The sequence below is a fragment of the Scyliorhinus canicula genome, chromosome 4 (assembly GCF_902713615.1).
Source record: "Scyliorhinus canicula chromosome 4, sScyCan1.1, whole genome shotgun sequence".
NCBI classification, from domain to species: domain Eukaryota; kingdom Metazoa; phylum Chordata; class Chondrichthyes; order Carcharhiniformes; family Scyliorhinidae; genus Scyliorhinus; species Scyliorhinus canicula.
Genome location: NC_052149.1, coordinates 44,012,169 through 44,038,353, shown reverse-complemented (window position 1 = coordinate 44,038,353; position 26,185 = coordinate 44,012,169). Strand labels below are relative to the sequence as shown.

At 45.1% G+C, this 26,185-nt stretch overlaps 1 protein-coding gene across 1 annotated transcript in view; it reads right to left on the bottom strand.

Moving 5' to 3' along the window:
- LOC119964533 (ERI1 exoribonuclease 3-like) overlaps positions 1 to 26,185 on the bottom strand; it is a 498,848-nt gene that overhangs the window by 411,783 nt on the left and 60,880 nt on the right. The window contains exon 5 of the mRNA XM_038794156.1: positions 24,666 to 24,757. Coding sequence (XP_038650084.1) covers positions 24,666 to 24,757 — 92 coding nt within the window. The remainder of the gene's footprint in view (positions 1 to 24,665; positions 24,758 to 26,185) is intronic.

Here is a 26,185-nt window from a genome sequence, read left to right as displayed (position 1 = left end):
CAAATGTTTCTTCGACCACCATCTCAACTTAAGGGAGATTATGAGAAGACACATAATAAAGTCAGTATGTTAAAAGCAGTAATGATTTTCTTTTTCTGTTTAACTCGAGGCTTGCAGCAGCTTATCAATGTGCTGGGAGGATAAACATCCACTCCAGTTCATTTGGAGCAAGGAGGCTTCCCTGCAAGAGTGGCCCTAAAATGCTGAACCCAAGAAAAATATCTCAAAAATATAATGTACCAACCCAGCCCCCCAAATTCTGCCATACCGAAAATATTTCTCATTCAGCTATCTGTCACTTCCGTCCAGGAGATGGATTTTTGAAATGTTTTTGTATGGATATGCTCCCTAAGGTCATACTCTGGGTGATGACTGAGCACAGGTTTTGTTGTGAAATACTTACACATTTCTAACCAGTGGAGCATTTTTTGCCATTTCCTTCTGCGCTGTAACATGTCTGTGAGCAGCACATCAGTGCTAAATGTCAGTGCCCATGAAATAGAATTTTGGCATTAAGGACTCTGAAAATAGAAAATTTGACTCCATGGCAGCTGTCAACATGTGCTAATGAAATCTGGCATCAGGCCCTTTATTTTGAAAGGAGACTGTGATTTGAGTATTTAATGTATTTTTCAAGGCACGCACTTAGCCCTATGTTATGCTGGTTACTAGAGGGAAACCTGGTTGGACTCTGTTAGCTAGTGGTGACAAAGTTGAAATCTCCAGTGTAGTGGACAACTGATCCCATTAAAATCCAAGTGTGTGACAGTTAACTGAATGACCCTGGGGTCACACAGAAAACATCCAGGCCTCTATAAATATTGTATGAGGCTGTCAACTCTGCAGTCACCTCAGAGCTCCTTGGCAGAGTTAGAAATATGGTAACCATTATTTACAGAAATGAAAAGGAGGAAATTATTTGTGTGAAATGAAAAGAATGAAACCTGCTCACATTCATTTGCAGATATTGGGCAAGTTGGGGGATTAGATTGTTAAAACCTAAGCAAAACAGAAAAGTGCTGATTTTGTTTTCATGCAGTTATCTACAGGAATTCAAGAGAGGGTTGTTTAACTACAACAAAATGAAGTGCCACTACCAATAATGGTAGGTCAGAGAAGGAGTCGCTGTGAAGGAAAACAAGCGTTGACGCTAAATGGAACACAGCTGACTTCAGACAACACATGGAAGGTCCCCTGCCAACAACAGTATTTACCCCATCTGTGTCTGGGAGTCAAACACAAACCTAATTACATTTTCACTGCAGAGTGTTACAGCCCAATCAACTTATAACAAAAGACTCAAGGCAGCCTGGGGGAATATCGGGAGGGTATTAAGCTAGAAATGACTGCCAGTAGCATGATATTTTAAGTTTTTTGAAAAAAAATGTAACCTAAGAAAGTGAATTATTACTTGTGGCTGGACTCTAATCCATGACAGAAAATCATTGATCCTCATATATTCATCCTCACATGCTTCAGCTCCCTATTGGTTTGAAATTGTCACATGCTGACAGTTTAGTCACCTTCCTGTGACTGAAGACAAATGCTCAATCATCATTTCTCTTCTCTCCCTCTCCATTACACAAATGGTGTCAATTCAGTTTATGCCACAATTAAGTACTGCATTAAATTACTTTCTTCCCTCCCACTTCACAGTTTCCTCTCAGTATTAAGAGTGCTCCCCCCCCCCCCCCCCCCCCCCCCCCCAACCACCTTGAAATGTGGTCTTTTCAGGCCACAGGAAACAACGGGGCACATGTGAACAAGGTATTGTTTCATGAATTCCAATATGTATGCCTGGAACTCAGTTTGCAGTGTGGGTGGAATTTGTTGAGATACCATATCTATTGGGTGGGATTTTCCATGCAATCCGCTACGTGTGTCGCGGCGGCGGAGGCTGACACCATTGGCCAGTGCCAGGGTCTTCACGTCCGGCCGTTGTCAATGGGTTTCCCATTGAACGCACCCCTCGCCACCGCGAGAGGTGTGCTGTCGGCGGGATCAGAGGATCCCGCTAGCGTGAACAGCCAGAAAATTCCAGCCATTGATTCAACTTAAAAACCAGTAATGGTGGTATTTGAATTCTCAATTTCTGGGCTGCAGGTCCAGTATCATGATCACAACATTAAATTGGTAAACTTATTTGCACTCACTTTTTTGATAAATATTTAAGTTAAATTTAAAGGTACCACTACTGAACCAGTCATTATTGTGCCTGTAAAAACAGAGTAAATGCTGGGCATTCTGCAAGGATCAATTGATGCTCTGCCTCTTCAAAGCCTATACATCATTTATAAAGTTCAAGCCAGGAGTGATAAAATACCAAGCGTGGTGCTCAACACTCAGGAAGTTTGACAGCATCAAGAATAGAGCAGTCAACTGATGTTGTTTCTGCCACTGATGCACACATGAGACATACAAGATGATCAGATGATTAGATAGGGTGGACAGTGAGAGCCTTTTTCCTCGGATGGTGATGTCTAGCACGAGGGGACATAGCTTTAAATTGAGGTGAGATAGATATAGGACAGATGTCAGAGGTAGGTTCTTTACTCAGAGAGTAGTACGGGCGTGAAATGCCCTGCCTGCAACAGTAGTAGACTCGCCAACACTAAGGGCATTCAAATGGTCATTGGATAGACATATGGACGATAAGGGAATAGTGTAGATGGGCTTTAGAGTGGTTTCACAGGTCGGTGCAACATCGAGGGCCGAAGGGCCTGTGCTGCGCTGTAATGTTCTATGTTGGTGCGGTATGTACTATTACATAATGAACTCCAGCAATTCAGTAAATTTATTCCAACAGTACCTCCTTGCCCCGAGACCACAACCATGACCACTGCAAAGGAAAGGGCAATTACATCTCTTGCAATAAAAGCAAAATATGGCAGGTGCTGAACATCTGAAATGAACACATAAAGTGCTGGAAAAAGGCAGCAGGTCTGGCAGCACCTGTGGAGAGAGAAACAGACTTAATGTTTTAAAGTCCAATCTGACTCTTCTTCAGAATGGAGAAGAAAATCCCAAAGAAGAATCGTATTGGACTCAAAACATTAACCCTGTTTCGCTCTTCATATATGTTGCCAGATCTACTGAGTTTTTTCAGCGCTTTTTGTTTTATTTTACATTGAAATTCAGAAACATAGAAAATAGGAGCAGGAGGAGGCCCATCGTCCTTTCAAGCCTGCTCTGCCATTCATTATGATCACACTTTCCACCCATATCCTTTGATCCCCACTGTCCTAAGTGGTACATGTAACTGATTCTCATGTTTTTGCCTCAACCGCCTCCTGGGGTAACAAAGTCCATAGACTCACCACATATTTCCTCATCTCTGTCCTAAATAGTCCAGCCCATATCCTCACACTGCGATCCCTGGTTCAGGACACTCTCGTCATCGGGAGCATCCTTCCTGCATCTACTCTGACCAGCCCTATTTGTACTTTATAGGTTTCTATGAGATTCTCCCTCATTTTTCTGAACTCCATATCCTGAGCGATTTAATCTCTCCTCATATGTCAGTCATGCCATCCCAGGAATCAGGCTTGTAACCCTTTGCTGCACTTGCTCTAGAGCAAGAACATCCTTCCTCAAACAAGGAGAAAATAAAGTGCATACAATATTCCAGTTGTGAGCTCACCAAGGCTCTGCATAATTGCAGCAAGACATCCCTGATCCTGTATTTGAATATTCCCGCAATGAATGCCAGCATATCATTTGCCTTCTTTATTGCCTGCTGTACTTCCATGCATACTTTCACTGACTGGTGTACAAGGACACCCAGGTCTCGTTGCACATTCCCCTCTCCTAATTTATGGTCATTCAGATAATAATCTCCCTTATCACTTTTGTTACCGAGTGGATAGCCGCGCATTTCTCCAAATTATATTGCTTCGGTCATTCATTTCCCCACTTTTTCAACTTGTCCAAATCACAGTGAAGGATCGCTGCATCCTCTTCACAGCTCACCCTCCCAACCAACTTGATGTCATCTGCAAATTTGGAGATATTACGTTTTGTTCCCTCATCTAAATCATTAATATATAATGTGAATAGCTGGGGTCTGTGCACCGATCCCTGCGATACCCCACCAGACACTGCCTGCTAATTTGAAAAAGACCCGTTAATTCCTACTCTTTGTTTCCTGTCTGCCGACCAGTTTTCTATCCATCTCAATACTCTACCCATAATCCCATGCGCTTTAATTTTATACGCTAATATCTTATGCGGGACTTGTCAAAAGCCTTCTGAAAGTCCAAATATACCACATCCTCTGACTCCCCCTTGTCAAAGTTACTAGTTACATTCTTGAAGAACTCCAGTAGATTTATCGAGCATGATTCCCCTGCATAAATCAATGCTTATTCTGTCCAATCCTGCAAAGTGTTCAGCTATAAAATCTTTGATAATGGGTTCTAGAATTCTCCCCACTACCGAAGTCAGACTTTCTGGTCTATAATTTCCTGCTTTCTCTTTACCTTCCTTTTTAAATAGTGGATTATCATTAGCTCCCCTCCAATTTTATAGAATCCTAGAATCAGGAGGCCATTTGGCCCATCAAGTCTGCCCCAACTAGCCGAAAGAGTACCCTACCTAGGGCCCATCCCTACCCTATCCCCGTAACTCCACCTAACCTTTAGACACTAAGGGTAATTTAGCATGGCCAATGTACCCAACCTGCACATCTTTGGGCTGTGGGAGGAAACTGGAGCACCGAGGAAACCCACTCAGACACGGAAAGAATGTGCAAACTCCACACAGTCATCCGAGGCGGAATTGAACCAGGGTCCCTGGTGCTTTGAGGCAGCAGTGCTAACCACTGTGCCACCCCTGCAGGAACTGTTCCAGAGTCTATAGACGAGTCAAAAGAAATATGGGTGCCATATTTGACATCATCTTCAAAGTTACATAACATCCTGGCTTGGACAGATAATGCTGTCTTTTCATTGTTGAAATAGAATTTACAGTGCAGGAGGCCATTCGGCCCATCGAGTCTGCACCGGCTCTTGGAAAGAGCACCCTACCCTAGCCCACACCACCCTATCCCCATAACCCAGTAACCCCACTCAACCAACACTAAAGGCAATTTTGGACACTAAGGGCAATTTAGCATGGCCAGTCCACCTAACCTGCACATCTTTGGACTGTGGCAGGAAAGCGGAACACCCGGAGGAAACCCACGCACACCCGGAGGAAACCCACGCACACACGGGGAGAACGTGCAGACTCCGCACAGACAGAGACCCAGCCGGGAATAAAAATGTTAAATTCCTTATCTAACATTATTGCAGGAGCACATTCATCAAAAGAACAAAAACAAGTTTTATTTATGGAGACCTTTAATACAATAAAACAGCCCATAGAAGCGTATTGAACAAACTTGCAACACAGAGCCAAAGAAGGTAGATGACCAAAAGCTTTGTCAAAGAAATAGGTTTTAAAGAGCAACTTACAAGGGGAAAGTGAGGAAGAGCTGCAGAGATTTAGGAAGAGAATTCCAGAACTTAAGGTCTTGACAGCTGAAGACATGTCCACTAACAGCAGAAAATTTAAATCAGGGTGATTAAGAGGATAGAATTGGAGGTGTACAGATATCTCATAGGGTTCTAGGATTGGACGTGATTACAGAGATAGGGAGGGATGAGGTCAGGGTGGAATTTGAATACAAAGATGATCATTTTAAAACTGAGTCAAAAATGAACATAAGTCAACAAGCACGTAAGATGATGGGTGAAGGATATCTGGTGCAATTTAGGGCATGAGAAGCAGTGCTTTGGATGATCTGTTTAAGGAGGCTGGAATGTGGAAGGCCAGCCAAGAGTGCATTGCAATAATCAAATCCAAGAGCTGCAGTGGTGTAGGAAGAAGCGCCACAAGTTATTTCTCAGGGCAACAAGGAACAGGCAATAAATACAACCTTGTGAGCATTGCTTACAGCCCGAAAAGAAATTCAAAAACAAAATTTGCCCAAGAAGTCAGCAAACATAATAAAGGCTCAAGCACCAGCATGTTGGCAAAACTGTATATTACCTTCCGAAAGATCCCATGCATTTTTAAAATCTATGTTGATATTTTTATTTTTACCCTTGATATAAATAGTTACGTGCAGGCATGATCACGCTGTCACAGATGAGACTACTCATTTACTGATAGCATTTCACCATTTGATGGAAATAAGTGCTTCAGAGATTGACCTGGTCACATCAACGACATGTCTATAACAACTTTCAGAGTTCCATACCTCAATTAGTCAAAAAAGAAATGGCTTTTGGGATCAATTTTCAGTTAATGAAATTACACTTTTTATTTCAATATGATTCACACCCAGAATCCATTTCATAACAAAGAAAGGATTTATATTAATAAACATACAAAGCCAAAAGTGCAAAAGAGAACTAAAGGTGATGTATCTCTTCCTTTAATAGCTCTGTAGAAAAATGCACCACATCATGTGATACGAGTTGAATAAACCAGGTAAATTCTATATTTATCACAATCTGTGCCAAAATGGTTGATTTTGACCAGAAGCAGTGACAGAATGTTGCAATTAGCCTCAATATTCTGCTGCTCAGAAGTGAATGGTGGTTGGATATGGGGGTGGAGGGAGAAATCAGCTAAGAGTCTGTTTTTTAAATTTAATTTGTTCATGGGATGCGAGCATCACTGGCAAGACCAGCATTTGTTAACCAGGCCTAGATTATCCTTGTGAAGTTGTTGGTGAACCGCTTTCCTGAAGCACTGCAATCCATGTCATGGAGTACACCGATGGAGCTGTGGGACAGGGAAATCTGGGTTTTTGACCCAGTGAATGCCAGGAATGGTGAAACAATTCTAAGTCTGGATAATGCGTGTGACTTAGAGAAACTTTAAGATGATGGTGTTGTTATGCCTCTATTACCCTTGTTCGTCGAGGTGGTAGTGGTCACATGTTTGGAAGATGCTATAGAAGGAGGCTTTGCAAGTTGCTGCAGAGAATATTGGATCAAGTACCACAGTACCCTTTATCCAAAATCCATGGGGCCAATGGCTGAATTTCAGACAATTTCAGTTTTTGGATACCGCATATAGGCCTAGGCTATCTTACATTACAATAGCAAAAGCCATAGACTAAAGCAAACAAAATAGCTATAAAAGTAAGATGTACTACAGAATAATAAATACAGGGTACTTGTAATAAGTTCCCACCCTTGGCGCCAACTGCATTCTGCTTGGAGGAGAGGGTTTGCAAGATTAACATTGCAGAAAAACAACTAGACTTGCCGTGCTAAAGGTCAGGTGCAGTCAGCAAGGTTCATGTTGACTTGGGTCGCGTCAGCTCGAGTCCGACACTTCCCATGCTAAAGATCGGGTGTGGTCAGCGAGGTCTGTGTCAGCTTTGGTCATGTCAGCTCAGGTCCTACGTTAAGGGGGGAGGGGGCATTCCATGTGGGCCTCGGTCTGGATCTTTAAACAGGCTGCACTTATATCGATCCCAGATCAGATCCCAACAGTTGCTAGGATACCGGACAGGAACCTCAATATTTTATTTAATTTGTAAGATTTTGAGGAAAGGACACTTCGCGCCAGGAGTGATTCCATGTACAAATAGGGATGTGGTATATTAAAACAAACTTTAACACTAACAGAGGATAAAATAACTTTTTTTTTTAACAGACAATTTTATTGAGGTATTTTTGGCATTGTAAATAGTAACAATAAACATTAGTGTGCACATACCAATTACAAAAAACATAGTGCAAATAACAGTACCACTCTCGCAAATAGACCCGCGTATTCTTCCCCCCTACTCTACACTATTCTACCTACCCCCCCACTCACAATTAGTTCCCCGCGAAGAAGTCGATGAATGGTTGCCACCTCCGGGCGAACCCCGATGGTGATCCTCGTAAGGCGAACTTGATTTTTTCCAAGCTGAGAAAGCTTGCCATGTCCAACAGCCATACTTCGGTCTTTGGGGGCTTTGAATCCCTCCAGGCCAACAGCATTCGTCGCCGGGCTATCAGGGAAGCAAAGGCCACAATGTCGGCCTCTATCCCCTCCTGGACTCCCGGGTCTTCCGACACCCCAAAAATCGCCACCTCTGGACTCATCGCCACCCTTGTTTTCAGTACCCGGGATATGACGTCCGCAAATCCCTGCCAGTATCCCCTGAGTTTTGGACAGGCCCATAACATGTGGACATGGTTCGCTGGTCCTCCCCCACATCTAGCACACTTGTCCTCCAGCCCAAAGAATTTGCTCATCCGGGCCACCGTCATGTGGGCCCGGTGAACCACCTTGAACTGAATCAGGCCGAGCCTGGCACATGTTGCGGTTGCATTTACCCTCCTCAGAGCGTCTGCCCATACGCCTCCCTCCAACTCCCCACCACGATCCTCCTCCCACTTGAGTTTCAGTTCCTCAGTCCCTGTGTCCTCCGCTCCCATAAGCTCCTTATAAATATCCGAGACTCTCCCCTCTCCTACCTCACCCCTGGAAATTACCCTGTCCTGGATCCCCCTTGGTGGAAGGGGTGGAATGGACGGGACCTGTCTACGTACGAATCCCGCAACTGCAAGTACCGAAAGTCATTCCCCCTCGCCAGTCCGAACTTCTCCTCCAGCGCCTTCATGTTCGCAAAGCTCCCTTCCAGGAACAAGTCGCCCATCCTTCCCATCCCTGCCCTCCTCCACGCTCGAAACCCGCCATCCATCTTCCCCGGGACAAATCGGTGGTTGTCACATATTGGGGACCAGACCGACGCTCCCAGTTCCCCCGCATGCTTCCTCCATTGGCCCCAAATCCGCAGAGTCGCCACCACTATAGGGCTGGTGGAGTACCTGGCCAGCGGAGTGGCAGGGGAGCCGTGACCAGGGCTGCCAAGCTGGTGCCCCTACACGAAGCAGCCTCCATCCGCTCCCAAACCGACCCCGTACCCACCATTCATTTCCTTATCATGGCTATGTTAGGCGCCAAGTAGTAGTTGCTGAGGTTCGGCAACGCCAGTCCCCCCTCGCTATGGTTCCGTTCCAGCATCCCCCTCTTTACCCGTGGGGACTTCCCCGCCCAAACAAATCCCAGGATGATTTTATTGATTCTTTTAAAGAAGGACCGCGGAATGAAAATAGGGAGACACTGAAAAATAAACATGAATCTCGGGAGGATCGTCATCTTCACCGCCTGTACTCTCCCCACTAGTGACAGCGGGAGCGCATCCCACCTCCAAAACTCGCTTCTCATTTGCTCCACCAGCCTAGACAAGTTCAACTTATGCATCTTACTCCAGTCACGCGCCACTTGTATCCCTAAATACCTAAAGCTTTCCCCAACCAGCCTAAATGGTAGTTCCCTCAGCCTATTCTCCTGACCCCTCGCCTGCACCACAAACATCTCGCTTTTTGCCATGTTCAACCTGTAGCCCGAAAACCGGCCAAATTCCCCTAGGATTTCCAGAATCCCGTCCACCCCGCCACTGGATCTGACACATACAAAAGCAGGTCATCCGCGTATAGCGAGACCTTGTGTTCTATCCCCCCCCCCCCCCGACCATTCCCTTCCATCCCCTTGCCGCTCTCAGAGCAATTGCCAGCGGTTCTATGGCCAACGTAAACAGCAGTGGAGAGAGGGGGCATCCCTGTCTTGTCCCGCATTATAGTCTAAAATACTCAGATGTCGTCCTGTTCGTCCTTACACTAGCCTCCGGGGCCTGATATAGCAGTTTAACCCAGTCCACAAAGCCTTCTCCAAACCCAAACCGTCCCAGCACCTCCCATAAATAGTCCCACTCCACCCGGTCGAAAGCCTTTTTGGCATCCACTGCCACCACTACCTCCGCCTCTCTGCCCTCCGGGGCATCATAATCACATTGAGTAACCTTCCTAGATTGGCTACCAGCTGCCTGCCCTTAACTAACCCCGTTTGGTCCTCCACAATCACATCCGGTACACAGTCTTCGATTCGGGACGCCAGGATCTTGGCCAGCAGTTTAGCGTCCACATTAATCAGGCAGATTGGCCTATAGGATCCACAACTTCCGGATCCTTATCCCGTTTTAATATCAGCGAGATGGTGGCTTGCGACATCGTCGGGGGTAGCACCCCATTGTCCCTCGCCTCGTTAAACACCCTAACCAGCACCGGCCCCAGTATACCCGCAAATTTTTTGTAGAACTCCACTGGATACCCATTCAGCCCCGGGGCTTTACCCAACTGCATGACCTTCAGGCCCCCCCCCCCATTACTTCTTCAGCTCTAATCGGGGCCCCCAGCCCCTCTACAATCCCCCTGCCCACCTTTGGGAAGGTCAGCCCATCTAAGAAGCGCCTCATCCCCTCCAGCCCCATAGGGGGTTCTGAGGTATACAGCTTACTGTAATAGTCCCTGAATACCCTGTTCAATCCTGCCGGGTCTCCCACCCGGTTCCCTGCCCCGTCCACTACCGTCCCTATTTCCCTGGCCGCCTCCCTCCCTAAGTTGCTGTGCAGGCATTCTGCTGGCTTTCTCCCCATACTCATACACCGCGCCCCTGGCCTTTCTGAGCTGCTCTACGGCCTTCCCAGTGGATAGCGCCCCCAGCTCCGCCTGCAGTCTCAGTCATTCCCTAAGTAGCTCTGCCCTCGAGGACTCCGCATATTCCCTATCTGTCCGTATCATCTCCTGCACCAGTCTGTCCATCTCTGCCCTATCTGTTATGTCCCTATTGGCTCGGATTGAGATCAGTTCCCCTCTCACCACCGCCTTCAGCGCCTCCCAGAACACCGCTGCTGAGACTTCCCCTGTATCGTTGACCTGCAGGTAGTCCTGCATGCATTTCCCCACTCTCTCACACACCCTCTCCTCTGCCAACAATCCCACCTCTAACCTCCATTGTGGGCACTGGTAACTTTCTTTGCAGACCTGCAGGTCGACCCAATGTGAAGCATGGTCCGAAATAGTGATCGCCGAGTATTCTGTATCCTTCACCCCCTCCAAAAAGTCCCTACTCATAATAAAGAAGTCAATACGAGAATAAACCTTGTGAACATGTGAATAGAACGAGAACTCTTTCCCCGTCAGCTGGCTGATTCTCCAGGGGTCTACCCCCCCCATTTGTTCCATGAACCCTCAAAGTTCTCTTGCCATTGCCGAGACCCTGCCCGTTCTGGAGCACGACAGGTCCAAGTCGGGATTGAGGACTGTATTAAAGTCCCCACCCATAATCAACTTGTGCGAATCCAAGTCGGGGATTTTCCCCAGCAGCCTTTTGATGAAATCTACATCATCCCAATTTGGAGCGTAAACATTCACTAGGACCACCTTCACCCCCTCAAGCTTGCCCCGGACCATGAAAAATCTACCACCCCCATCCACAACTATGCTGTCCGCCTCAAATTTTACCCGATTGTTAATCATGATCGCGACCCTTCTGGTCTTAGCGTCAAGCCCTGAATGGAAGACCTGGCAAACCCAGCCCTTCCGTAATCTAATCTGGTCCGCCACTTTCAAATGTGTCTCCTGTAGCAACATTACATCCGCCTTCAGAGCCCATAAGTGCGCGAACACACGTGTCCTCTTGACCGGCCCGTTTAATCCTCTAACATTCCAGGTGATCAGCCTAGTTGGAGGACACCCTGCTCACCCCCTCTACGCCGATCAGCCATCCCCCTTCTTGGGCCCACCCCCTGCCCATGTGCCGCGCCTCCCCTGGTCCACCTCTTGGCAGCTCCCACCCCCGACCCCTTCCCTGTTACCTGGTTCAGTTCCCTTCCTCGTCAGCAGATCATCTTCCCCGCTCCTCCCCCAGCAACAACCCCTTGTAACCTAACCCCTGCCATACACTGACTGTATACACACCCCCCACCTCGCTCCCGTTGACTAGCTCAAAGCAGCTAGCCTGGTGGCTCTCAACTCCAGCGCCACCATGTCTCTCCCCCCCCCCCCAAAATCCCCCCCACCCCCCCACCCATCAACACCACCTCCCCAGATCAACCCTGTTCGAGCAATCGCTCTGGGACCGAGACAGAGAGAAAACAAACAAAGAACAAAGCTCGCCCCCACCATAGTGCAATTCAAACTGTGTAATGAGGTGGGCGCTACCACCCACCCCCCTCCCAACATTCCCAGAAAAAAAAAGCAAAAAGAACCCGAACAGCCCCCCAGCCCCAACAACTTAAACTTTAACTATAACTTTGGCTTTAACTTTAAAACTTTCAAACAGGCAAACACAAACACAAGAACACACCCAATTTTAAGTAAAAGAGCATACCGAACGACATCGCTAACATGAAGGGCAATCTGCAAACAAATGCAAACATCCCTTAATACACTCTAACTTGAGTCCACGGGTCCTCAGTTCGGCACCAGTCCATGCCCCTTAGCGAAGTCCATCGCTTCCTCCGGGTCGTCAAAATAATGTTGCTGTTCCCGGTATGTGACCCAAAGCAGCGCCGGGAAAAGTAGCCCGGACTTGACCTTCTTTTTAAACAGGATCTCTTTAATTTGTCTATAGGCTGCCCTCCTTCTGGCCACCTCCTGGCTCAGATCCTGGTAGATGCACAGGACACTGTTGTTCCATGAGCAGCTCTTCGTGCTCCTGGCTCACTGTAGAACCCGCTCCTTGTCCATGAACCTATGGAACCTGACCACCATCGCCTGGGCACCCCTCCACACCCCACCCCCCTCGCGGCTGCCTCGCCTGCACTCTGTGTGCCCTGTCCAGCTCCAACGGACGCGGGAAGAAATCATCCCCCACCAGCTTCTGCAGCATGTCTGCCACATATGCCGTGGCATCCACTCCCTCGGCCCCATCTGGGAGCCCAATGATTCTCAGATTCTGCCGGCGAGACCTGTTTTCCAGGTCCTCCAGCTTGTCCATCAGCCTTGATTGCTGCTCCTTCAACTTACTAATTTCCACGTCCGCTACCGTTTGGAAATCCGCCTGCTCTTCTACTATCTTCTCCAGTGCCTGGACCTTCTTATCCTGAGCATCCAGCCTCTGGTCAAGTCGCTCCATCGCTTTCTGGAGCGGTTCCAAATTATCCCGCTTCAGTGCTGCGAAACTCTCTTTCATGACCTGCAGCATGTTGTCCAGTGCTGTCTCGACCGTCCTTTCCATGCTCTGTTCATCGGCTATCTTTCCTCCCACTTGAGCTTCCACACCACCTTTGTTCAGCCTCTTCTTCGCCTGTTTTCGCTCCCTTCTGCTCCTTAAATCCATACAACTCTGTGGGAATTCAGATCTAGAGTGCTATTGTTTTTCACCCCAGCGCTCAAAAGTTCAAAAAAGTCGGGGAAAAAGGTCTTAAAGTCTGAATGGAGCGAGAGCCACCAAATGCGCGACTTACTCCCTCATAGCCGCCACCGGAAGTGGATTAAAATAACTTTATCATAAAGAAAATAGCTTATAATTACCCATTAAACAATGTTTAACAGTGAAAATGAAACACTAACTCCCAACTGCGATGCAAGAATCTCTCCACCTCCGCCTGAAAAATATTCAAATGCTCTGCTTACACCACCGTTCCAAAAACAGAGTTCCAAAGACTCACAATCATCTGAGCTAAAATATTTTGTATCAGTTTTAAACAGGTGACCCTTAGTTCTAGATTCTACCACAAGATGAAACACCCTCGCTAAATTCACCCTGTCAAGTCCCGACAGGAAGTTGCCTTACTCTTTTAAATTCTAGCGGATACAAGCCTAGGCTTTCCAACCGTTCCTCATCCTTTCCAGGTATCAGTCTGGTAAACCTTCTCTGAACTGCTTCCATTGCATTTACATTATTCCTAAAATAAGGTTACAAATAATGTATACAGAACTCCAAATGTGGTACCCTGTAAAACTGAAGCATAACCGCCCTACTATTGTATTAAATCCCCCTTACAACAAACAATAACATTTGAATTAGTTAAAAGTCATAAAATTTAAAATTCACACAAGCTGCTAGCTGCTAAATTCTCAAAGACAGACAACCAATGATGAGAAACCAGTTGCTTCAAATCAGGCTGTCTACAGATACCATTCAAGGATCATTGCTATATTAGTTTTAGGGAGGCTGTAGTCACTCAGCTCACACACAAAAACTTAAATTGATCATAACGCAGCTGCAGGTCATGTGTGTCCACTAACACAAGGGAAAGTGGAAAGGGAGTATGATGCACCACTGGTCAGGCATATTTTTATCTTACTGATGCCCAGCAGTTATTATGTCCAGCAGTTATTATATAAGTAGAGTCAAATACGTGCTGATGATATTATAATTAAGTACATGTGCCCAGAATATGATTGATTAATTATATCCATAAAATAGAATAATACAGTAAAGAAGAGGTCCTTTGGCCCACCAAGCCTGCACCGACAGAAACAACTACTCTAATCTACACGAATCACACTTCCGAGCACTTGATCCATAGCCTTGAATGCGATGACATCCAAGTACTGTTTAAAGATTGCGAGGTTTCCTGCTTCAGCTACTCTCCCAGGCAGTGCATTCCAGATTTTCATCACCCTATGGGTGAAAAAATCTTTCCTCAAATCCCCTCTAAACCTGTTATGCATATGCAACACATTATGTAATCCTAATTATTAGTTGTGAATGGACATAGATAATTTTGAAACAAATGTACACCTTTGATTGACATATGCTAATTTATTGTAACCAAACCCAAAAGTATAACTGTGTACTCAATTTTTGAATATGGGCTTTCTGGTGTGTGCTACTAGTTGGAGCACTGGAGCCCTTGCTATACCTCAAAATAAAGGCCTTGTTTGAAACTCTGGGATTGAAACACACTATAACCGAATAGTTGTATTTTTCTCCCTTCCAGCATTCTATTAGCTTTCGTATTATTTTTTAAAATGTTTCCTAACAATTTCCATCATAAACAAAATCATACAACAAAATTAACCAAAGTTACACAGTAAAAGAGCAAGATGAACAAGCAAAAGCACATGTTAACTTAACCCCAAGAAACTAAACTAAATACTCTCAACCTTTTCACTCGGCGATTCAACCCCCGACATTCCAGGTGATCAAACAAATTGGGGATCTCTCACCGATCCCCCTCGATCCGGAATCAGCCATTTCCACCAAGAGAGGGAATACCCAACAGAAACATAAAAGGTACAGCACCAAAGCCCACGCAGGACTGCCACCAAACCAAATCACATGGTTAAATAAAGAAAAATCTGTTGCCACCATCAGCAAACTACCCACACACCCCTTCCCCCCTTGCCCTCGGATACTACCACACCCAAATACACATACAAACAAAAGCAAGGTGAACACAGACAACTAAAATTTACTTCGAACAAACCTAAACAAAACAAGAACTCTTAAGCTCATTACCTAAAGAATTATGATAATGAGCTGTAGTCAATCTTTCCACACCGCTCCCATCAGCTAACACTTAGGTTAGCAAGGAGGCTCCCAAGTACATTCAAGGCAAATGGTTACAACAACAAAATACTAAAACCCCATGATCCATTGAGCTCCAACAGGGAACTATATATTTTCATAATAATCAGAACAGAATCCCGCATAAAACAAAATACCAAATCTATGAACAAACTGTAAAAATTCAACCCAACAAGAACAGGAAAATGCAAATATGAACATGGAACCCCAACAATGCAACAATTCAACATGCCAATCGGAAAACACCCAAAAACCTCAATCACATCACACCTAATCCATGCTTCTTAACAAAGTAGTCCACCTCTCCGGTGCATCAAATAAATAGTCCTTTCCCTCAAATGTCTCTCTCAGCCATGCTGGGTACTGCACACCGAATCGGACTCCACTTTTGTACAGGATGGCCATGGCTTTGTTGAACACAGCCCTCTTCGTCGGCAGCTTCATTCCCACGTTGTGATAAAACCTGATAGCGTGGCCTTCCCATTTGATGTCATGATGTTCCCTTACCCATCTCAGAAAGTGCTCTTGCTCTTTGAAGCTACGGAACTTCACTATTACTAGCTATGGATCCTCAGGGCAAGGTCTCTGCCAGGCGTACAGTTGGATCAATCCAACTCAGGAGGGGAAGTGAACCCAGTCTCTCCTACCATCTTCCCAAACTTCTCTGCAAAGTACTCTGTGGGTGTTGGATCTTCCATCTCCTCTGGCAGCCCCAGAATTCGAACGTTTTGCCTCCTCGACTGAGTCTCTAAATCATTTACCTTGACCTTCAGCGACTTATTTGCCACAGCGACCAGACACGTCTCCACTTCCAATGAGGCAATCTGATCACTATGTCTCAACAGGCCCACTTCCATGTCTTTTATCGTAGCTCCATGGACTTTCACGGTTTCGTTGGTCTTCGCCAGGGCCACTCAGATGGGTGCCAAGGCCATGTCCATCGATTTACAGAAGTCCTCCAGCACAACCCGCCAATGGTTATCAAATTATTTCGCCACGGTACTCGTAAGTACCTCGGCTGTTAGTGGAGTGGCTGGAGCCACAGAGGCCATTTTATCTGCCGGTGAGCTCTAAGAGGCCCCGATTCTGTCGATGAGCGTCTACTGTCTCCCTGATTCTCCTACCTTTTCTGGGCATTTCACATATAGGATCCTTATTTATGTGGGTTTTCAAAAAAAAAAACCCTGAAACTAAGAGAAAAGGGCAAAAGGTACAATACTCTAGCAGGAGCCATCTCGTGTACGTCTAGATTACGGCACCTGAAGTCCCTAATAGACTTTCTAATTACTTGCTGTTCCTGCATACTACCCTTTTGGGATTTATGTACAAGAATGCCGAGTTCCCCCTGCATCTGAAATCCTTGCACTCTCTGGTCATTTAGATTAAATGCTTCTTGTTTATTTATTTTTTTCTGCCGAAATAGACAATTTCCCACTTTCCCACATTATATACTATTTGCTTGGTAATTTCCCACTATAACTTATTTGTGTCCCCTTCACATCCTACAATCTTACTTATCTTTGTGCTATCAACAAATTTAGCAACCATATCTTTGATCCCTTGATCCAAATCATTTGTATAAACTGCAAAAACTTGAAGTCCCAGCTCTGATCCCTTATTACATCTTACCAACCAGAAAAAGACTTATTTATGGGCGCACGGTAGCACAGTGGTTAGCACTGTTGCTTCACAGCTCCAGGGTCACAGGTATGATTCCTGGCTTGGACCACTGTCTGTGCGCAGGCTGCACGTTCTGTCCGTGGTTGCGTGGGTTTCCTCCAGTTGCTCCGATTTCCTACCACAAGTCCCGAAAGACATGCTGTTAGGTAATTTGGACATTCTGAATTCTCCCTCAGTGTACCTGAACAAGCGCCGGAATGTGGTGACTAGGGGATTTTCACAGTAACTTCATTGCAGGGTTAATGTAAGCCTACTTGTGACAATAAAGATTATTATATTTATGATTTGGGAGATGGAGAGGTGTGAAAATGACAACAAAACACATAGGGTTAGTCTATGAATATGACTTTTCTTGGTAAGTTTGCATGTGCATGCACTCGGTGAACTTGTGCACAGAATGCTAATATTGAAATTTCTTATCAAGGGCATTTGGCGATGCACAATGAATGCTGGCCTAGCCCAAATCCCATAAATGAATAAAAAAGATAATTCATATTCATCTTTACGGCACTAGATGTAGGAGCAAGATAGGTTTAGTGTTCCAGGTACAAATTGAATGTAGCATTTCATCCTACAAAATATAATAATCTCAACAGTGTAACAATGTATGCTTCTGCAAATACAGTCCCGAAAGATGTGCTATTAGGTCATTTGGACATTCTGAATTCTCCCTGTGTACCCGAACATGTGGATTCCTGGTTAATTTGCTGTCAGTCTAGATTCAATAAAATCTGAGATGGATTTGTAGGTACCATATCATTTAATAATAACCAACTTGCAAGGCTGACTCAATCCATAGGACCTCAGGACACACACACTGTCTTCTGAGAGCCCAGAATAAAGAGAGACAGAATACAAAGAAGCTTCTGCTGATATATTCAAAATCACAGTAAGATTCACATATAAGCTTCCCATTGGTCATTCTATACACCTCCTGACCTTGCCCTATATCCTAATTGGTCACTTTGCATTTGTAATCCCATCATCCTTTGCACCATGCTCACCACAGGCAAAGCTCCCCTCCCCCGAGCTATGAAACTTCTGCTTTCCTTTGTTCTGTCGAACATGTGCCGGAATGTGGTGACTAGGGGCTTTTCACAGTAACTTCATTGCAGTGTTAATGTAAGCCTACTTGTGACAATAAAGGTTATTATTATTATTATTATAATACCCTCTGTTTTTATGTCAGCCAGCCAATCTTTTATCCATGCCAGTATATCACCCCTTCACCATGAGCTTATGGGAACAAGAATTCGGTAAGGTTTAAACTGGCTGTTGATTTACTATTGTCTGTTTTGCGCTGCAATTAAAGACCAAATTCATCCCCAGTATGGACCAGAGAGAACTTTATTTTGTCTCTAACCCATACTGTGAGCACTCAATTCTGACACTGTCCAAACTTTCAACATTGATACTTATTTTATATTTTGATTGATGCATGTTAGAAACAAAAAACAGGGAGACAAAAGTGTCATGTTTTACATGCTTTAAAAGTAATTCCAAAAACTGTGTGGTGGCTAATTTTATTCTAAAATAAATAAAAGGTTTCAAAACAGTACTGAGGATTTACCAAGCTCAATTAGAGCCAATTATTATGCTAACTACATGTCTATTTTGTTTCCGAAGGGGGATTGAAAACTAATTACATGACTAACAGAAAAATCTTTGCAGCATCTATGGCCTTTAATAAGTCTATATTATATAATAAAGCAAATCTATGTTAATTCCCCACTTGAATTTCTGTAATTATTTCTTCTTGGTAATTTTTCTTCTTAAATTTATTTATATTTTATTGCGGCAATTTATTTACTAACATTTTAACTTCTAAATCACTCCTGAAATACATGCTCTCTTTTACATAGCAGCTGATAATTCAATTTTCTTATCCATGCTGCAGCAGTCATGCATTGAAATGCACTGAGTGAATGCTGTCGATTGATTCCTCTACCCTTGCTACAGAATTATACAGAAAACCACATGCAATTGTAAAGTGGCTGTGAATTAAAGTAATCTAATTGAAGTGCATCACTTTTGTTACAGTTATGTCTGGAGCGGCTTGGTTCCCCTCATTGCCCCATTTATATTGCAGGGCACCACAATGACCCAAGAGGCTCTAAAGAATATAAATTACTGTGCATCCTTTCATTACGTTCATTGGTTTGTCCAACAGTACTACACTTTTAAAAATATTTCTATGTCCTTCCTGTTACCAGTGCATGAAAAGAGAAGAAAAATGCTGCACATAAATGGCCTATTTTTAAGTATTTATAAATGCGCACATAAAAGCAAATTATGTCGGTGTCGAGGGTGGTTGGATCCAGGGTCAAACCAGGGTGGGGACTTGCGATTTTTGGAGTTGCGGTAGAGCCGGGAGTGCAGGAGGCGAAAGAGGCCGGTGTCCTGGCCTTTGCGTCCCTAGTAGCCCGGCGAAGGATCTTGCTGCAGTGGAAGGATGCGAGGCCCCCAAGTGTGAAGACCTGGATCAGTGACATGGCGGGATTTATAAAATTAGAAAGGGTCAAATTGTTGGGTTACGGGTATAGGGTGGATATGTGGGTTTGAGTAGGGTGATCATGGCTCGGCACAACATTGAGGGCCGAAGGGCCTGTTCTGTGCTGTACTGTTCTATGTTCTATGTTCTATTATGTAACTTAATATTGTGTGAATTTGCGTTGTTGTTAATATGCTGTGTTGTTCATGGAGATGGGGCGAATGTTTATGATTGCTATTATTATTGTTATTTTTGGTATTTTATTATGGTTCGTTGTATAAATTCAAAATTTTTCAACAAAAATAATTTTTTTAAAAAAAGGAAGTTATGTTTAAATTGAGGTTTTTTTTGAAAGTTTAGTGCCAGTAGGACTTCCGGTGACAGGGGTGGGCTGAGTGTGAAATTGGTTCTCCTCCTGGAAACTTGACATCAGGAACTTTTAGCCCATAAATTGGCCACTAAACCTAGAGAAAAAAAAACACCCTCCTCCAACACCATCACAACAAACGAGACATGCCAGGCATCAATTTGAGGAGCCAAAAAGACAGTAGAATCAGCAAAAGCCTGGAGAGGAAGATTACGGTGATGACGAACACGTGAGCGATGAGGAATCAGCAGCACCGAATGGGATGGGTCGTCAGGGCATATGCTGGGCTGCCCCCAATAAACGAATGAAAGGACCTCCTTACACAGGAGCTCCAATTGCACTGAAACGCCATCAAATAAGAAATGATGGCGATGGTGAAGGCCGATAGCAGAAGCACTGGTCCCCTTTTAAGTGGCGTTGGAAAAGGCGGAGCGGCGACTACATCCACTGGAGGCGAAGATCAACGAGCTGGAAAAGGCTGCGACCGAACAGAGCGACCGGATCACCTCACTGGAGACGGAGATGGCAAGGTTGGTGGCAACACAAGGGACGCTGAAGAGGAAGGTTGAAAATCAAGAGAACCGGTCACACCATCAAAATTTTCACATTGTGAGCCTGCCGGAGGGTACCCAGGCCAGGAACCCTACAGAGTACGTGGCCCAGATGCTGCGCAAGCAGGTTGGAGGGGATAGCTTCCCTTGCCCCCAAAAGTGGGCAGATCATACAGGTCACTTCAGCCAAAGCTCAAAGCCAGGCAGCAGCCTTGGGCCATCATCGCAAAATTGTACCGGTACCAAGACTGGGAAGAGATCCTGAATTGGGAAGGGCACATACGGTCCTGTAAGTGGGAGGGACACTCGATTTGTGCATACCAGGACATTGAGGCAGACCTGGTCAAGCACTGGGCGGAATTCAACACAGTCAAGGCACCCCAATACAAGAGCAACATGCAATGTGGGATGCGGTGTCCCGCCAAGTTCTGAGTGACTTACCAAGGTAAGGAGTACTACTTCACCGCACTGGAAGAAGCAGTCAATTTTGTGCATAAACATATGCTGGGAAGGCAGCGACACTAGAAGTGAACTCAAACTCTAGTTTCCTCTGTTGAAAGAGAGACTAATTGCGCAGGTGGCTCTGTCTCGTCTTCCTTCTGACTATGAGTCTCAGGAGTCTTTCGGGTAGCCCGGTAGCATAGCAGTTAGTATTATGGCTTCACAGCGCCAGGGTCCCAGGTCGATGCCTGCTTGGGCCCGCAGAGGTGTGTGAGGTGGGGGAAAGGGGTGGCAGACAGGGTCGGGGGAAAGTCGAGGTGTTTGGGGGGGGGGGGGGGTGTTGAACGCTGGCTCCGACAGATCACACATGGTGACATTGGAAACAATGGTGCCGCAAACAGCCATCTTGGAGGGCCTTCAACCAAAGGGAAACCCCAGAGTGCAGGGACGCATCCACATGGCGTACACAATGATGGTGGCCATCTTGGCTGGCTCTTGGGCAAAAGGAAACTCCAGAGTGCAGGGGCACATCCACAAGGTAGGTATGGCTGACCCCACGAGTTGGGAGGGGGACAGAAACCCCCCCCCCAGATCCATGGTCGTCTCTGAAAAGTCTGAGAGCCGACAAAATCTTCCTCCAGGAGACCACCTAAGAGAGAAGGGCCGGATGCGGGTAAGGGAGGCACGGCAGCACAGTGGTTAGCACTGTTGCTTCATAGCGCCAGGGTTCTCGGCTCGATTCCCGCTTGGGTTACTGTCTGCCCGTTCTCCCCGTGTCTGCGTGGGTTTCCTCCGGGTGCTCCAGTTTCCTCCCACAAGTCCTGAAAGACGTGCTGTTAGGTAATTTGGACATTCTGATTTCTCCTTCTGTGTACCTGAACAGGCGCTGGAATGTGGCAACTAGGGCTTTCACTGTAACTTCATTACAGTGTTAATGTAAGCCTACTTGTGGCAAGCTATTTATAATCTATATAAATAGCCTGGATATACGGATAGAAAGTTCTATAGCCAAATTTGCAGTTGACACAAAAATATGTGGGACAAAGTTACCATGAGGAAATAAGAACCTTACAAATGGTTAATGATAGATTCGGAGAGTGGGCCAAAATGTGGCAAACGGAATTTAATGTGGATAAGTGTGAGGTCATGCATTTTGGTTGGAAAAACCGGAAGGCAACTTGCTATCTAATTGGGCAGAGATTTCAGCGTGCTCCGTTGCACAGGGATCTGGGCATTCTTGTTAATGAGTCACAAAACCTAGCATGCAGGAACAGCATATAATAAAGAAGGCAAATGGAAATTTGGCCTTTATAGCTAAAGGAATAAAGTATAAAAGTAGGGAAGCGTTGCTGCGGCTGTACAAGACATTGGCGAGACCGCACCTGGAGTATTGTGTACAGTATTTGAGGAAAGATGTAGTTGCATTAGAGGCAGTTCAGTGGAGGTTCATGAGGTTGATTCCAGAGAGGAGAGGTTTGTCATATGAAGAGAGATTGAACAGTTTAGGCCTATACTCTCTAGAGTTTAGAAGAATGAGGGGAGATCAAATTGAGGTATAGAAAATGATAAACGGTATTGACAAAATAGACGTAAGATGGATGCTTCCTCTTGTGGAGCAATCTAGAATGAGAGATCATAGTTTTGGGATAAGAGGTAGCAGATTTAAAACAGAGATGAGGAGAAATTACTTTTCTCAAAGGGACGTGAATCTGTGAAATTCATTATCCCAGAGTGTGATGGAGGCGGGGGCATTGGGTAAATTTGAGGAAGAAAGAGACAGACTTTTAATTAGTAATGGGTTAAAGGATTATGGAGAACGGCAGGAAAGTGGAGTTGAGGCCGAGAGGAGATCAGCTATGATCGTATTGAATGGCGAGCTGGCTCAAGGGGCTGAATTGCCTCCTCCTCCTCCTAGTTCTTACCCTCTTATGGCTGCACAAAAATATACCCAAAAACATTTTTGCTCTGTTTTCAAAGTGCTCAGCAGCAGTCCCCTTCAGAATGGATGGTCTGACTGCTCAATGCCAAGATAAATGAATGGAGTTCACCCATATCCCTGAAAATTGTAATTAGGGTCCGAGCCGGAATGTGGCAACTAGAGGATTATCACAGTAACTTCATTATGGTGTTAATGTAAGTCTACTTGTGACACTATAAAGATTATTACGGCCAGCACGGTAGCATAGTGGTTAGCACTATGGCATCACAGCGCCAGGGTCCCAGGTACGATTCCCGCTTGGGTCACTGTCTGTGCGGAGTCTGCACATTCTCGCCGTGTTTGCGTGGGTTTCCTCCGGATGCTCCGGTTTCATCCCACAGTCCAAAGATGTGCAGGTTAGATGGACTGTCCATGGTAAATTGCTCTTAGGTTAGATGGGATTGCTGGGGTACAGGGATAGGGTGGAGGGGTGGGCTTAATTTTGGTGCTCTTCCCAAGAGCCGATGAAGACTCGATGGGCTAAATGGCCTCCTTCTGCAAATTCTATGATGAAAAGGTGTTAGTGAGCCTTCTCCTTGAACCACTGAAATCTGTGTTATGTAGAGACACTCATGTTGCTGGTGGGTAGGAAATACCAAGATTTTGGGCAGCACGGTAGCATAGTAGTTAGCACTGTTGCTTCACAGCTCCATGATCCCACGGTCGATTCCCAGCTTGGGTCACTGTCCGTGCGGAGTCTGCACGTTCTCCCATTGTCTGCGTTGGTGTCCTCCGGTTTCCTCTCACAGTCCAAAGATGTGCAGGTTAGGTGGATTGGTTGGCCATGCTAAATTGTCCAAAAAGATTAGGTGGAGTTTCTGAGTTACGAGGAGTGGGGCGGAGGTGTGGGCTTGAGTAAGGTGCTCTTTGCAAGGGCCGTACAGATTTGATGGGCCGAATGGCCTCCTTCTGCACTGTAAATTCTGTGATTTTGACCCAGCAATGATGAAGGAATTACATTATATTCCCAAGTCAAGATGGTGTGTGGCTTTCAGGAAATTGTACCTGCTGCTTTTGTTCTTCAAGGTAGTAGAGATCAGAGGTTTGGAAGGTGCTGCTGAATTTGGACTGTAATCAAATGTATTTTAAGATAATCCTCTTTGACTTCTGCAAGCATATCGTGACTCTGCACATATCTTGCCTGCCAACTCAACTGTAATTTGGATGTCAAGAATCTCAGTTCAACTCCACAGCCACTCCATTACCAAGAGGACTTTCTTCCTCTTCACATGCTGGTCACCTCTTCTTGGTAAAAACACTAAGACAGGAGATTTTCATTTCAAGGCCTAATTTTTCAAAAGCTCCTGAATCAACTTACAAAAGGAGAAACAGCAACACTTCTGTTCTCACTTGCATGAAGTTGGATACTTTCATCATCAAGCTTTGTACACAATGAAAACATTTTTTCTTTTGTTTAAACATCCTTAGTTCTCCTGTCCACCACTAGTGCTTGCTCATTCAGTCAACTCTGCAATCCTCTCTCTCCTTGGTGTCCGCGTCCCCCCTCTCATTCTGCTTTAAGTAATATCCTCAATTGGCATAACCTTGATTACATTTCCATTCCCCGAACCCAACGTTTTCCCTTCTGTTTGGAATTCAGTGCTGTTTCTCCCAATTTAAAGCACTGAGAGACATCTTCTGTCTGCAGAAAGCATCACAGAAATAAAAGTTGCCAGAAACATTATGCCAAATAGATAAATTCTGTTAGGACCAGCAGGCCTGTTGCATTAATGAAGATAATAAAATACTAACTTGTCAATTTCAATGTAAATTCTAATTTCTTACATTGTTTTTAAATCCCAATCTCCGCAGGTTACAAAGATGGAATTGACTTTAGGATTCAGCAAACCTTCATTTCTCATCCAGTCATCAACCATCTGCAAAGAACAAAAAAAGGTTGAACAACAAACAAATAAAGCAAAACCAAGCTTATTTCCGATGTGGTTGTGAAACTTTATCCAGCACACAGGCACAATGTGCTTCTTTCAACACAAGAAATTAGCCATTTGATCCAAAGAGCTACTGTGTTACACCACACTAACCTCTTTACACTCTATAATTACTGTAAGAAGTCTTACAACACCAGGTTAAAGTCCAACAGGTTTGTTTCAAACACGAGCTTTCGGAGCACGGCTCCTTTTCAGGTGAAAAGGAGCCGTGCTCCGAAAGCTCGTGTTTGAAACAAACCTGTTGGACTTTAACCTGGTGTTGTAAGACTTCTTACTGTGCTCACCCCAGTCCAACGCCGGCATCTCCACATCATGTCTATAATTACTACTCCCCATTCTGCCTTTCATACCCTCCATTCACTACTCCCTCATGTGTGCACAAACTTCTCCTGAAATATGTCAATGCAATTGTCTTCAACCGCTCTATCTGACAGCGAGTTCCACATTCATCCCATTCTCTGTGTAAAGATGTTGAACGATCAACCTTGTCGAAGGTTACACAGACGTTTTGAAGGTCAAGGAGGGTATATAGTGACAATGGTTATAGTCATTAAGGGTGTAATTTATTACTTTAATTAGCATTGAGAGAAGGGTGGAAACCTGTTTGCAGAGATTGAAACATGGAGTTGTGAGAAAGTTGGGCACAGATTTGAGAAGCAACAAAACAGACAATAACTTTAGAGAGGAAAGTAAGGTTAGAGTTGGAACAGTAGCTCACAACAGAGGGGATGAATGTGGATTTTTAGGAGGGCGTGATAATGGTGATTTTGAAAAGAAGTGGTGCAGTAGCTGATGAAAGGGAACTATTTACAATTTGAACCAGCATGGAGGCCAGGAAGAGAATTTGGGTGGTCAGCACTTTAGTAGTATGGTCAAGGGAACAGAAGGTGGGTCTTGTAGACAATATCAGTTTAGAGAGGACATTAGTAGAATTAGAATGGAAACCACAGGAAAGTGTAGGTTCAGGACGATATACCTTGGTGAGAACCTTGGTTGGAGGGTTAGCTTGATGGGCATGGGGAGGGCAGATGCAACAGAGGCAGCTTAACAGATGTTCTGAATTTCATTGACAAAGAAGTCCATAAGTTCTCTGTACATGTTGTTGCAAGTAAAAGGTGGAAGGAATAAGGCAGAGAAGTTTAAGGAGGCAGTTGGAAGTGGAGAGAAAGCCAGGGATTACTGTCACTTTGTAGGGTGATCTTGAAGTAGTGTGTTTTTCCACAAGAGAACAAAACACAATTGTGCTTGATGTCATCGAACGAGGTTTGGAGATGGATGGCTGTACCAATTATGGGCCAGATACGCTCATCTGTGATTCTCAGGCTTGAGGGGGCAAATAAGGATGCCATAAAATGG